This window comes from Echiichthys vipera, assembly GCF_963691815.1.
Source record: "Echiichthys vipera genome assembly, chromosome: 11".
In the NCBI taxonomy this organism is placed as follows: Eukaryota; Metazoa; Chordata; class Actinopteri; order Perciformes; family Trachinidae; genus Echiichthys; species Echiichthys vipera.
In genome coordinates this window covers 1806274-1821618 of record NC_139836.1, presented here as the reverse complement: position 1 = coordinate 1821618, position 15345 = coordinate 1806274, and the positions used below count along the sequence as shown (strand labels likewise).

Here is a 15345-nt window from a genome sequence, read left to right as displayed (position 1 = left end):
TCTCTATGTGTCCTGTGATAGACTGGCGTCCTGTCCAGGGTGGACCCCCCCTCACGCCCGATGTCAGCTGGGATCGGCTCCAGCCCCCCAACGACCCCGACAGGGACAAGCGGTTGAAGATGAATGAATGATACATAGGGAAAGGATACATCAAAAATATAAAGACAATGCTTGATGGTTGTCATTTTTTCACCTTAATACGTACATAGATACAAATGTAGTTTTAGGGTTTCCAGCTAAATTAATCAACATCACGCTGAATGAATTACCCCACATCACATTTCAACATGTCTGTGCAAGTGGAAGAGCTCCATCTTCCTTAGTTTTCCCACTCTCGTCTGTGAAGCCGTGCAGTGGGCGGGGTCGGGTGACTGACAGCTCCTGCATTGTGCCTCTGCTCTGATCCGTCTGGGACTCATCTAACTGCCTCATCTGCTTCTGCAGTGCCCCCCCCCTCTCTCTCTCTTCTCTCATTATCTTTATCTGTACACACACCTCCACTCCCCTTTTCTCTTTTTTTTTCTAGTTTTCTGTATGCATTCTGCATCTTTACTCACTCTCCTCCCTGCTAACGGAGGTGGGCAAGCTTCCCAGTGCTGGTGCATCTAGCAGGTGCAGCCTCTTTCTCTCCTCCTCCCTCCCTCCTTCTCTCTCTCTCCCTCCCTTCCTCTCTCTCTCTCTCTCTCTGTCCCTTTGCTCTACCAGTGTGCACAATCCACTCTGTCTGTGCCTGCGCCCCCCCCCCCCCCCTCCTCCCCTCCCTTCCTTCTCATTCGTTCTCTGTCTCTCAGCGGCGGCGGCTCAGGGAGGCAGCTGTATGTGCGTCTGCATAACAATTGCCACAGGTAAAGACAGCTGCATCGTCGGATGTTGCCAACCCCGCGGGGGGTTAGAGAGCCTTTGCTGCTGCGGTTTGCAAGTTCTCATCCCAGCACGGGGTGCACATTTCTAATCATCCCCAAGAAGGCATCCCGGAGGAAAGGACGGGCAGAGGATCCCAGCAACCCAACCAACAAATCACAAGCTGACGGGAAAGAGCACAGGCTTTCAGGGACTGAGGAAGACGCACCAGTCAGAGAAAGAGAGAGAGAGAGAGAGAGAGAGGAGAGAGCATCGGTTGGATATTTTTAAACACTGTAGCAGTTTGTGTTTTTGCTTTTATCTCTTGCTTTCTGCTCTTTCTGTTCTTTTTCAGTCGTTTCCTCCACTCCCTGCCTCTCATCATGTCATCCTCCTCGTTTTTCCTCTCTGTGACGGAATGTTCTCTGCAAATAGATGAGAAGAGGCTTTCTGAGCGAGTGCTGCAGTATTAACGGACAGCACACGGAGACAGCAGGGCGCTGAGCGGACAGCTTGGGGAAATCTGATCCACAGCCGGCTGGAGAAGGAGCAGGATCACGCGTCGCAGTTGCAGATTTATCCGCCCTGTGATACCACTGCGCGACAACACCCTACACTCTTTTTCTTTTTTTTAAACTCCCTCTCTGCCTGCATCTAAAGTGTTGCTTTTTTTTTTTACTGGATCAGGGACATTAATTGAATTGTACTGCTTTATTTTCAGCCTCACTGGAATTTAGAGCATCCATAAAGGAAGCACAGTGGGTTCAGTGAAAAATTTAAAAAATCCTGAGAAGCTGATTGAAAAGCAACGCGCCATAAGGATAGCGGATAATCCAAGGAGAGTGTTGGACAGACGCATAAACGACACATCCCTCACTCTCTTTCACAAAAGAGACAGATTTTGGGAGCCCACGGACGCTTACTGGACTAAAGCTGCTGGAACGGGCTGCACTGGGAAACATCTTTCATTTATTTGGTCCTGCACAGACTGGGGAGGGAACAAGACCCATCCTGCAAGTTTCACTCCCCTGATTAAACAATACTGTCCCATCGTGGGTTGTGCTCGGAGGGGACATATTTATATGCATGCCGTAGTCGTAATAGCTGTGGATTTTTGCTGCAGTGACATCTGAACACTAAAGCCACAGATTCCTCACATGCACGGATGTAAAGCTATTCCTTCCCACCCATCTTTCCCTCCTGTCCCTCTTTCTCCCTGGCTGTGAACGTTCTTCCAGTTCCCTGTGACTTCCGTTGGACATTGAGAGTTGGACAGGACTAAACGCGGACTAAACGCGGACTAATCGGACGATTATCCATCTACACCAGCTATCCCATTTCTCACCGGTGTCTCTGAGTGTGAGTGTGTATTTGTGATTGCGTGTCTGCATGGATCTCCTGCACCCCTCCCCTTCTCTCTATCCTTGGATTACATATTTGTGTATGTGTTATTAAGCATCCAGTTCCCGTGAGGTCCTTTTGTGTCCATTTGTGCATCTTCCCTTTGTCTTATCTCATCGTCCGGCATTGTCTGGAACCTTTTTGCCATGTGCTACCAATGCTTATCACAGGATTAACCCTCAATGAGCCATAAAGCACGGCAGAAAAGGATGAGCGAGTGTTCTGGGGCAGCTGTTTCGGGGGCAGTGATCCTGGAGGAACCTGAGGCTTCAGGGGCTTCAGGGGGCCACGGTGAGGCCCAGGCCCAGGATCAGGGTCCCATTCGCTGTGCAGTTTGGCCTCGCCAGCAGACATGGCTGTGTGTGGTCCCCTTACTTATCGGTTTCATTGGCCTTGGATTGAGTCTGATGCTGCTGAAATGGATTGTAGTTGGTACAGTGCGGGATTACGTGCCAACAGACCTGGTGGATGCTAATCGAATAGGCCAGGATCCTATTTTCCTCTCCAAGCCAAGTGGGATTCCCAAGGGTCCTGATACTACCACCACCACAACTACTCCTACTGTTGATGGCGGGAACCCCACCCCTAGAACTGTAACCGTTGCGAAAGGTAGAACTCGTTCCACTGCGACTTCCACAACTACAAACCCTAGAGGGGGCGGAGCCTCAGGAAGCCAAGTGACCCCTCGGAATCCTGCAAATCGTAATGGACGTGGACCTTCGGGCTTTACTACAACTACTACAGCACCACGGGCGACCTTCATAAATGGAGCAGCAACATCTAGTCCCTCACCGTCGAACCCAACTGTACTCCACGACTCGACGCAGATGTGGACCGTGGAGCATACTACTACTGAGGCCGTCTCCACCACGATCACCACGCGTACGCACGGCCACCGCAAAACACGTAAGTTACTTGCATTGGTAAAGGCTTGCCACGTGTTCTTGTATGTTCAGAGTTTGAAGAGTGTGTTTGTGTTCTGGCTTGAAATATCATTGGATGGAGGACATCTTTGGTATTTGTCAACTCGTGAGTTGACTTGGTTATGTCTTCTTTTAACTCGCTGAAGTGTATCATATGTTTGTCTGTTGGTTGTTTAATAATCATCAACGTTGATATTTTAACTGCAATTGTTCCTGACAGTGTGAGATTTTACAGTCTCTTGCACTTAACATATACTACCACTCTTATTTGACACTCTTGCAGGCTGAGAATTACAGAAGAGGGATCAATAGCGTTGCTAGTGAGGGCATCTGGTCTTTAGCAGGACTCGATAATCATCTTTCTGTTGTGGATGGTTTAACCCATTCTTTGCTGCATCATGTTTTTGGAGGCACAGTCCTGACGTCCTTTGCAGCAGCATGAATGAGTTTAAAATGGTGGTGCACACAGTAGGCTCCAACTGTGGCCTTAAACAGAACGTGTTGGTATTGAGTAAGGTGATGTTAGCTCCACATTAAATGGACTAGGATTGGCACAAAGCATGAGTCATGTTATTGTTTTTGCAGATGCAATGTGCAGAATGATAAGTGACATGTGACTTTGCTATGATGAGGAGGAATAAGATCAAGATAACACAATAGCTTAGACACAGGAGTGTGGAGTGATTTTGTATGTGCACTAAGTGGTTTTGTTTACTCGCTGAAAGGTTCAGAGTTGGAGTATTGAGTTGTTGTTTTGTTCCCATGAACTTTAAGACGTGCTTTGATCTTCTAATGTTGTGAAACTAATCAGCTGAGTGAGGCCCAGAGAAACTGATGACTTGGAAAAAAAAGAGTTCTAATTCATATGTTAATGGATGCTGAGTCTACTACTTCTGTTTCCACCGTATCTGTCCTTGACTCAAGACATGCTATGCACACATGCTATCGATTGGTGCTGCGGGGAGTTTCTTGCAGCGATCAATGAGACAGACACACGCACACACACACGCACGCACACACACACACACACACACACACACACACACACACACACACACACACACACACACACACACACACACACACACACACACACACACACACACACACACACACACACACACACACACACACACACACACACACACACACACACACACACACACACACACACACACACACAGCTTCCTCCATGATAAATCTCTCTGCTCTCAAAATGGTGTCACGTTATGTGCTAGACTTCTCTCTTCTGCTTGTGATGTCCGTATCTGTGATCCTGGCTTGGGTCTCAGAGTGACTGGAGTCTTATTATTATATTTTTAACAAAGTGACCTTGTGTTCTTTCCTCGTTTGTCTGCAGAGGCAAAAAAAAGATCACAAGTCAACAACCAGGTGGTGCAGATATCCCATATACTGTCAATCTCTTCTTGTAGCTTAGTTTAATATTACAAATACACTCACAATGCCATGACATTATCCACAATGTCAAAGTTTGGACCCATTAGATATCATATATTAATTTGCTGTATGTTTAGAATTAATTTGCGCTGAACTTAATGACTCCGTAATGACATTTAAGCTCGAGTATTGATGCTATTTTCTCATCAAACGATCCATTGTAATTTGTGATATACATGCTGGCTTCAATTTATTTAATTTTCTATAATTACATAATGACAGCCATACATTTAATGACTGATAAACCAAATCACTCCTTTCCACCTGCTGTGTCTTGTCCGCTTGACTGCAAAGGTGCGGCTGCTTCTTTTGTGTCTACGATAATGAAAATGTCCCCAAATTACACCAGAGACCGGGGGAATGTTCCCAGGGATAATTAGAAACAAGGAGGGAACGTGTGCATCATTTCATTACCAAGAGGAAAACTGGGGGCCATCTATCATCATCCTTTCATTTATTAATTAACCATAAAAAGAAATGTAATTTCTCCAGCAAACGCTTGTGAAAACCATTAAGTCTGGTTGATAGATATCCAGTGGAAAATGTCACTCCTCCAGCTCGCCTCAGAAAGTTCTGCCACTACAGAATAGCCGACTCATTCGATAATCCTAAACACCCGTCGCCCTCCCAACCCTCTGTTCTGCCACCCACACACTGCTTTGATTTGAAAAGGCCATCATTTTCACATTAACTATCCATTATGTATGAATGTGTTATGCGGTATTACCGAATTGCCTGAGTTGGCCTGCGCTCAGAAACAGAAATTCTATTAATTTAAGTGTAGTCGGCCATCTGTGTGCTCTTATTGATGCTGCTGCTGCTGTCTTTGTAGTTGACAAAATAGAGATGGACACAGATTTGATATCACACTGGGCTTTGGTGTTCTCGCTGGTCTGTAGAGTTGAACAATGGGGTGAGCCGCTGGTTCCATAAGTAGTTTTTTTTAGCTATTTTCATAGGACACATCGTTTCTAATCATTTGTCCTGATTACTCAACCTGTCCATAGTCACCCACGCCTTGAAACTGCCCGAACTGCCACTCAGATCTTATTTCCTGTGCACAAAATGAATGGCACTTGTAACTCCAGTACAGTCGTGCAGCTTCGGTGGTATTTGGTGACATTCTAGCTCGTCTAACTGTCAAAAAGTCAAGATCTGACAACAATAGGAAGATGTAATAGCTGCGACGTCCCTTTTAAAAGATGACTGGCATAGCTAAATCTGTTGGACCTAAGAACATCTTAAGCTATCCTTGTGCTTTAAGCTGCAGAGTGAAACTGAGCTGTGGGAGATATGACACCATTATACAGTAGGAGCCAAGTGACCTCTGCACTGCAGCGCAGGATGTCAGGTGACGCCTCAGCAATAACGTCAATTGGATCAAGCCAACTGGAAATTGGGTCCATGGCTTATTTATCACCCTTCTTAAGATCACAAGTTATGATCAGTAATGCTTCATATGAAGAAAAATGGAAACATGTCTGTCTTAATGTTCATAAGTGTTCATAAAATGCATGACTTGAATTACTTCTTTGTGAAATGATGCATGGGATTCATTAAACACCAGAGACGATGCATCGTGGATGACGTGTCGTTTCAATGTCGCGGCTATAATGAGAAGGAATCTAAAATTAAAACAGTTATTAAAATAGGTCATACGTATGCAGAGGGATGATAGGGAGATATTACTGTCAGTAAATAAGACCAGATGAGTCAATGATGAGAAGGCAGTGGGGCCATATTTATCCTATGATACGTCCCCAATAATAAAGGAAAATAAAGATTGTTATTGTATATTATTACATGGTTTTCAGGTCCATGCTTCAAAAGATGTTCTGGTTCAATGTGAGGTCTTTGTCTCCGCGCTGAGCCACTCAGTAGAATTAGGTTTCAGTCCGACAGTGGCCCTGAAACCTAAATCCAGATTAACAGGCCATCACCATGACGGTGGAGGCTACAGAATTACATTAGCCCACCTATCAGTCACACACTCTACATGGGCTTAAGAGCCGCCTGACTGCTGAAGCATTGTTTTGATAGATGCTCTGTGTCGGGAGGATTTTCATCAAATGATGGCGACATGTTTAAGGGAACATGTAATCACGCACAAAGTGGGGCTTATTGCTGCTTTTTGTGTATTATAGTGAATTATAGTGCAGACGCAGTTTATCTTTTCTCTGTATTCACGGTATATTACGCTGAGTCATGCACTTTCACACTGTGAATTACTCGTGGCAAAGTGTTTTTAAAAAATAGCAAAGAAGAAATGCATCAGGTGAAGCAAAAAGTATTATACGGATGGATTTACTGATAGTTTATTTCCAGGAAAACGCGTTTTGGATTACATGAAAAGTCTTTGGGCAAAAATGCATTCTTTGCACCTCAGGGAGAAAGCCCACTCCTTTGATGACAACGATGTCCACATCCTGGACAGAGATTATTATTTAGCTTATAGTTATATATTATATTTATACTCTATTACTGCACTATAGTTCTGTTTACGTCTGCTCATTACACACATGTATCATGTCTGACCTCATCTGAATCCGATCACTGTCCACTTATATCTTGAGTGGACAGAACTGTACTTGCACTACAGTTCTGTTCATACCTGTTTTAACAGTCTACTGCGTGTTTACATCTTATACACCCGTTCACATGTCTTTCTACATCTCACGCCGACGATCTTCTCCGTATCTAACCTGTACTAACACACTAACATCCTGACACTTATTCTAACCTGTACTAACACACTAACATCCTGACACTTACTCTTCTCTTACACTTTATTCTTGTGTTAGGTTAAAATGTTTTTGTATAGTTGCACTGTCGTTATTTGCTGCTCTGTGTGCGCTGAATTGCCCCCCGGGGACAAATAAAGTTTTTTGAATTGAATTGAATTGAAGAGAGGACAGATGGTTTGAAGGAGGAGTAAAAGAAGCCATCTATGTAAAAGTAGAGAAACCATCGCTAAACAGAGGAGGAGGTCTGAGACACCAGGACCAGGACCATGGCTGGGACTGGACCATGGTTAACCAGAGGAGGAGGTCTGAGACTCCACTTATCTCCAATTTACAATGCTGCCCTTTCATCCCTTCATCCAACGATCTAACCTCAAAGAACAACTGTTCACAAATGTCCTCACGGGGCTCACGAGGCTGATGACCACTGATTACGTCATTCAATGGAGTGATACCGTTGGTGACATCGGGCATCTCACACCTTCCGAGGACATATTCATACATCAAACTAGGCCTTCTCTTGCCTAGATAATGTATATGATCTGGTTTTAACACTTTGGATGCCATTTGTGTTGATATTTCTGACACCAGACGTTTGCCTCAGCTCCTTCCATCCAATAACCTTAGCACAAGGTGATTGAAAGGAAGAATGCGAGACATTATGGCCATGATCTCCCAATCTGACCAACTGGTACAACATGTGTTATGAAATCTGATGATGGCACAATTACGCTCAATATTTCTCGACCCAATCCCAGTAGACAGACGCAGTTCCACAGTATTATTATTATGATTGAATCTATAATTAGTCTCCACATGTTGCTTCTACATGTCTTGCGTTGGGGATGTGACTTGGAAGCCTGTTTGTATATTGTCAGTCGTGTCATTTCAGTTAATCTACCAAACAGAAAAGACCCATCAATTAAGCAAATTCACTTTGGCTTTCATCACCGCTACACAACAATGAGGGCATCAGCGTACATGGTTGTGTGGCACTAATCATCTCTTAGGGAGAGATTTTAGTTTTAAACCAGATTTTAGGTTTTGGACGAGATTGCAGGGTTCACAATCTTTGCACTTGGATTAGTTCTCTGTGAGCTGCTTAGCAACGAGTTCCCTATGGTATTTTTTTTCTCTATGTGTGCATGTGTGGGTCTGTGCACTCTGCCCATGCACATGCTTAAATGCATGTACACACTCTCGTGTCCACAGCAGCATATGTCTACACGTATCCGATGTGTGTGACCCAGCTGTGGCATCTTGTCTGAATGGGAACTGAAATCAGCACCATCCTTGAAGTCTGATTGCTTCCTTGCAGCTGAAAGAGCGTCTTAGGACAAAATTACACTTTTCAGGGAAGAATGTGTGGAAGTCATTGTGACTTACATACAACATATCCAATTGGTGAAACCTGATATCCATAGTGTTAATATTGTGTTGTGCTCTGTAGAAAGAAACGGCCATTTTCCCAGATAGAGCTGAGGTTGTATCTCTGTAAAGTGGCTGCTAGAGAGGGGTCACTGAACCCGGGTCCGATTTAAAATGCCATTATTATTTCATTAACATTAAGGCAGGATCTTGAACTAATGCATGACTGTTGATCAGAGTCTCTTTAACACGTCCACCTTTAATGCAACAGGTTTGTATGATATCTTAGGGCGCACTCACACTGTCCTTCTGTACCGGGCCAAAACCGTTTTTTCAGCTAAAGCCTAGTACGTTTAAGCAGTGTGAGTGCACCCGCTCCGCGCATAACTGCGGACAGCGGGCCGTCCACGTCTCTCCGTCTGAGAGAGGTGGGCTTTTGTAGAGCCCGTTTGCACATGTACGAGCGTGAGCGTGCGCACGTGTACGAGCACGAGCACGAGCCCTACGGCGGTAGCGGTATGTGCGCCTGTTCGGACATAGAAAATAGAACGACGGACCATGTGCGGACATTTAACAACAACAACAATGGCGGTGAAAGGTTCACGTTGGTGTGATGCGGAGGTGGAGTGTTTACTGCAGATTTGGTCGATGAAAAGATTCAAAAACAGTCGACAAGACGCACAAAAACTCTGAGGTCTACGGAAAGATTTGTATACAAAGCCACACATACGCGATCAATGCGTGTGACGTGTTACGGCGTGATGACGTATGGACAGCAAGAAGCATTTGCGCGAGGCCCAGGCAGTGTGAGTACAAACGGGGCTGGGGCGCGGGGGGAAAGTACCCTAAAGCCCGGGGCGCGGTGCGGAAGGACAGTGTGAATGCGCCCTTACAAACAACATTCTTCTACCTACACGTCTGCAGGTGCCCATGATGGTTAAAGGCAACAAAAGGTGACAGTTGAGTTTAGGCACCAAAACGACAGTTATGATTCGAGAAATGGTTGTGGTTTGTCTTAGTTTTTCTTGGACACAAACACCGGCCCTTATAGGTCAGAGAGAGTCCTGTGTTGTTGGACCCATCCACCGCTCTGACCCTCCTCCCTACGCAGATGTTGGCGCTCTGATACTACGCCACCTGATTTCTTTCTTTCTACAGTTATAAATATGTGGATTACAGAGGAATTGCAGTGAATGCTTCTTTGTGGATATGTGTGCAAACAGTGAAGGACACCTCACCTTGCTTCTGCCACCTGACAAGTCATTAAGCCTTTTTTCTGATGTTACTTCAAACTGTGGACACATTTTGTCGATGGGGTGAGATGATTCAGATTGTTGCAATAGGCAAAGCAAGACTGAATAAAAGGCATCAGATGACGGCTCGGTGGGATCAACAGAGGGGTACCTGACCCGTCGCCATCTCTAGGCTCTTGTAATAAAAACGTCTTGGGACCTAGCGTTTCATTCATCTAAATGATAAATGTCCATGCGATCCCTGTGTTCCACTTCATTTAAGTGCCAAGATAACTCATAACCAGTCGTTCAAGTGGTTTCTGGAAGATCGAGGCATTTGTAAAACTTACAATACGCTTCAGTCACTTTTCTATGATGCAGTTGTTGAGACTGCCGCATCAAAACCCTGTCATGCCATCCCCATAAGAGCTTTAATTTGGCAAAAACACTGCTAGAATAAACCTTCACGTCACTTTGATTAATTCTGATGAAATGTCTTGCAGGGGGGAGAGCGATGAAATATTAATGATGCGAAAGAGAAACATGCTCAGTATATAGCAGAACGTGTAAATAATTGAAGATGGTCCTTTGACAAATTTTCCCACGCTGAGCTATCTCCCATACATGCATACTTGTTCAGCTGATGAAGGTGCTCAGGGTGTTCATTGGTTTTGGGGTTGGAGAGGAAAGTCCAAACGGTGTTATGCTCTTTTTTTAGATCTTTCAGAACATTTTTCATGACTGTCCGGGTCGATTTTCTCCACCGGGCTCTCTGCTCTACTCTGCTCTTCTGAGCACATCTATCATCCCGGTCTAGATGATGATAAAGTACAAAGTGGTTAAATGCTTCTGCTAACTTCAAAGGGGTTTTAATAATGAATTCCGGTTTCAGTGGAGCCAGTGGCGGGGAAGGTAGCTGACGAGATGTAAGAGGAGTGCATCCCTTTTTCTGGGATTCACCTGCCCTGCGTCGGCTCTCCAGGGGAAGCTGCCACCTGCCAGCTGACTGCTCCAGTGTCCCCATTCTCCGAGGTGTTTGTCACTGACTGCTCATAGGAAATGAGGTTAATGTTGAGAGGCAATAACGACTTGCTTTGGCTGAACATTTAGACAGATCGCTAAAACAAGGACAGGTATATTAACAGCATGGGACATAGTAACAGTCCAGACACAGCAGCAGCAGTAGTGACCCGGCACGGCACCTCTTCCCAACTCATGACCTCATCAACAGGTTATAAGCCAAACCGTTAATGTCCTTTCTGTCTTAACCCGTTCAAAGATTCATTTCTTAACGCACATGGCAATTAAAGCTATGGGCTACATTCTGAAAAGGGTTGGATCAACCAAACCCGTAACCTCAGGCTAAAAACACATGGCTAACGTATGCTAACATGTGTTGACATGTGCGTTTATCAGAGCGGGGATGTTCACAGTCATAAGCCAGTGTTGCCACAGACTAAGTGAGGCTCTTTATGGAACATCTACCACAATAAAACACAAAAGGACCCGTTCAACAAAAAGTATGCTGACTCATCATCTGTTTTCAGTGCCAAATCCTCGCGTTGCCTTCTCAACCACTCAAAGGAATCACTGATGATGTCTTTGGTTCCTCTGTAGGTCACATTTCCTCTTGTTTTCTGCCTTTGAACTTGCACCACTTACGTTTTCTCTAACCTTCTCCGTTGGGGCGAGCAGAGGCCGCTTGCTGGTATCGGTCTTTTCCTTCTCCATGCTAACAGAAGCTCTGTGCTAAGCTGCTAAGCTAATCACTAGCTGCTCAGAGTTTACAGGGAGGGAGGAGACGAGCAAATGAGAGCTTTCTGTGACAGATGGCTAGCATTGGTCATCCTTCCATGGGATAAAACCATTATTATGAATTAAAAGATATTCCTCAATGTGTGTTGTGCACGTTTATTTGATACCAAAGTTTACTTTAAACTCAGGTTAGAAGGCCTGTGTTGAACAGCAACTAATCTAATCAATAACGCAAAGAATCCATGACACAGGATGTAAATTAAGCCTTAAACCTTATATTTTGTGGGTTATTAAATGAGAGGGTTTCAAAGAGACACTCATCTACAGCCCCCTCTCCCACCGCTCACCTTTAGCTCTCTCTCTCTTATTAAATCTGTCAACTGGCCTACAGCAGCGAACCGTTTACCACAAGTAAGCAAATAAATATTGGACCGTTATGAGTTCAACCACAGCCAACAGCTAGGGCTGCGGCTCGTTTCTCTGTAGTTATTTCAGAGGAGGAGTGCAGGCTTTGACAAATGGGGCGAAGAAACTCCAAACTACCCGGCTAAATTCACAATGTTTGCATTTTCTTAAGAGGCAACTTGTTGCTCATGCAAATTAGGAGACTGTGAGTAGAAAAGGCAGAAGTAGCATTGGCGTTTTTATAGCATCATAAAATCTCAGGTCGGCATAACAAGTGTCATTGACACCGTAGATCGCTGTTGGTGTCCCGTCACCTTCAAACAGTTAACACTGGTTCATTGTGACCAAGATCAACCCCCTCCTACCTTAACCAACTCCAGTTTGAGTCGACTCTGGGATAGCCTGCAACTTCAAAGACAATGCCTTGAACATATTTCAGAAGTCCATGGCCCAATTTAAAAAGGTCAACAAGCACAATATGTTTTAAAAAACACTTGGTTAGCACTGTCGCCTCACAGCGAGAAGGTTCCAGGTTCGCATGCCGGCTGGGGCCCTTCTGTGTGGAGTGTGCATGTTGTCCCCGTGTCTGCGTGGGTTTTCTCCGGGTTCTCCGGTTTCCTCCCACAGTCCAAAGACGTGCAGGTGTTCGGTTCATTGATGACTCTAAATCACCCGTAGGTGTGAATGGTTGTCTGTCTCTGTTCGTCTCTATGTGTCCTGTGATAGACTGGCGTCCTGTCCAGGGTGGACCCCGCCTCACGCCCGATGTCAGCTGGGATCGGCTCCAGCCCCCTGTGACCCCGACAGGGACAAGAGGCTGAAGATGAATGAATGAATGAATTAACTAACTTTGTATTACCAAAGGCACAAGCATGCTAAATATTCTCTGTCCGAACAGGAACAACCCAAAAGTGTCTGTGCAGCATTTGTAAATGCAGAGTTAATTGTTCTCTGTTGCATTAATGTTTGACTCTCGGTCACCTCCCTTATTTGTCCGTTCACGCCTGGTCCATTTTATAATGTACCATGCATGATTTGTCAACTGACATATGAAGACATCAAATTCAGTTCGTATGAGTCAAGTGCCACAGTTTGACCTCTCCTCATTTTAGCCTTCAAGCATATTCACCAGTGATGCATTGGTCTGAAGAAGAGCCTCCCTGCTCATTATGCTGCTGACACCTGGCAGTAAACAATGCTATTAGTGCAGATAAAAGGCCTCGACAGTGATTATTTAACCTCAGTGTACACAGAGCTAGCAGGGCGCCCGGCAGTTCAGGCCTGAACCGGCTTTAGTCCAATATGATTTCTTTCAACGGCTGAGTCGTATGATTGAATATTTCCCTCCTCTACCCTTCCACCTCTCCTTCCTCTCTCCCCTCCCTCTTCTCCTCTTCTCACTGACTGTCTCTCAAGGTCAACTTATCTGAATCATAGTACCGGACTTCCTTCTGCTGCTGTTTACTGGACTTGTCAATTAGAGTGGATGTATATGAAGGAACTCTCAAACGTTAGTTATCTTGTTTATGTCTATCTTTAAGTACGGTGTCCAGGCATACACCTGTGTTTTTCTATCCGGCTGTTACGTCTGACGAAACGCCCTTTCGAAAATACAATGTCCAGGTCCAAACGGTCTAAACAGTGTCCTAAACAGCGTGCTGAGAGTGAAGCGGCGACGAGGCGCTTTAGGCAGCTTTTGTTCGATGCCCATTGTATTTGGCACACTAATAATAATATGTTCAGAAAGGTTGTTTGGCCTAAATGCTCCGTTATATATTCTCTGTTTTAGGGCTATTTTCTACATCGGGTAATCGGGTTGCACTGATCAGTAACTTTTAAAATATTTACAAAATTGGTAATAAAGCGTGATAAAATCCTGATTGTGATTTTACTGTACAAAAACCAAATCACCCAGCTCGATTATAATGCTAAGTAAAGGATTTGAACTGTGTTTTAGTGCCAATGTTTGTGTAAATAATCTTTTGAAACGGGTCTGACTAAAGAGGGCCTCAAACTAATCTAACAAATCCGTTTTCCTGGCCATTAATTTTGACTCGAGTACCAACAAGAGATCCTCCCTCTCACTTAGTTATAGACGATGCGTCTTTGTATCTGGGTGTGTCGGTGTCTGGTGGCACATTTGTCATGCACATTAAGCGAGCCACCTCAGCCCTCCTCTCCCCTGTAAGATATGTGAGCGATATTGATCCCAGTGTGCCTGAATCCTGGGCTTTTGCCACTCAGCAGTTTAGCAGGCGGCCCTGTGAGCGAGCAAGCGAGCGAGCGAGCCTGCATTTGGGCGTGGGTTCTGATTATCCCGAGCCCGCTGCATTTTGCTGCGGTTATTTTTAGCTTCAAAGATTGTTGCCAGCTTCTCTCTGCGAGGCTGTGTGGAGCTGGCTTTTCTGGTGGAGGCCTTTGAGCTGACAACGCTGGAGGAAATAGAACAAAGCAGCACAGAGGAGACAGTCGAGACACAGACTTTAGCGTCAGAGGAAGATGGTTTTATTTTGGAAACATTACAGTTAGGGAGGATTTAAGATGTTAAGCTTAGTGAAAAATAATTTCCTGTGTTGTTTGTTGTGGTGATGCTGCCATTATACTGTATCTTATTATGCTAAGTAACAGCAATTGGAGGCCTCAACGATGTGACTCTGGAGATGTACAAAGCTATTTTCCAGGAAATCCAGGCTGCGTTACTTATGTTACCACACAGGAGGTCTCCAAAAAGAAACAGGAAGCTTCTGCAAAGGTCACTTTCACCTTCATGGACAGAACACACCTCAATTACACACACAAGCTCCTCACAGCTCTGTCCTTGGGGCCGATGGTTACATCATTTCTCTTTTAGAGCCTGTGTTTGTGTGTTTGCCTCGACAGTATCAGTGGATGAGTAGCTCAGTATTCACTATTCTGTCAACATGTTGCACCACATATCTCTTGCAGTGTTTTCCCCAGTCCTCCCTTCTTTCTTTGGGATATAAATACATATTATAATATTTTTCTATCTACCTGTCAGTCATTTTTTGTTTCGTCGAGTCATCTTTTGAACTATAAAATGTCTATTGCAAGTTCCAGAGCCCAGTGTGACGTCTTCAAAATTGTTTGTTTTGTCCAACAGACCAACAAATTCTCATTAGCGGGTTGGTGCGACATCTTTCGTGAATTCCCTTCTATCTCATGCTGTGAAACGGCCATTTTCCCCAGATAGATCTGGGATTG

At 44.8% G+C, this 15345-nt stretch overlaps 1 protein-coding gene across 1 annotated transcript in view; it reads left to right on the top strand.

Moving 5' to 3' along the window:
• Positions 1–2423: 2423 nt before the first annotated feature.
• The window catches only part of nrg3a (neuregulin 3a), a gene marked incomplete at both ends in the record, with an annotated part of 426100 nt that continues 413178 nt past the window's right edge, over positions 2424–15345 (top strand). Inside the window, one exon of the mRNA XM_083923540.1 lies at positions 2424–3147. Within this exon, the coding sequence (XP_083779666.1) occupies positions 2424–3147 (724 nt within the window). The remainder of the gene's footprint in view (positions 3148–15345) is intronic.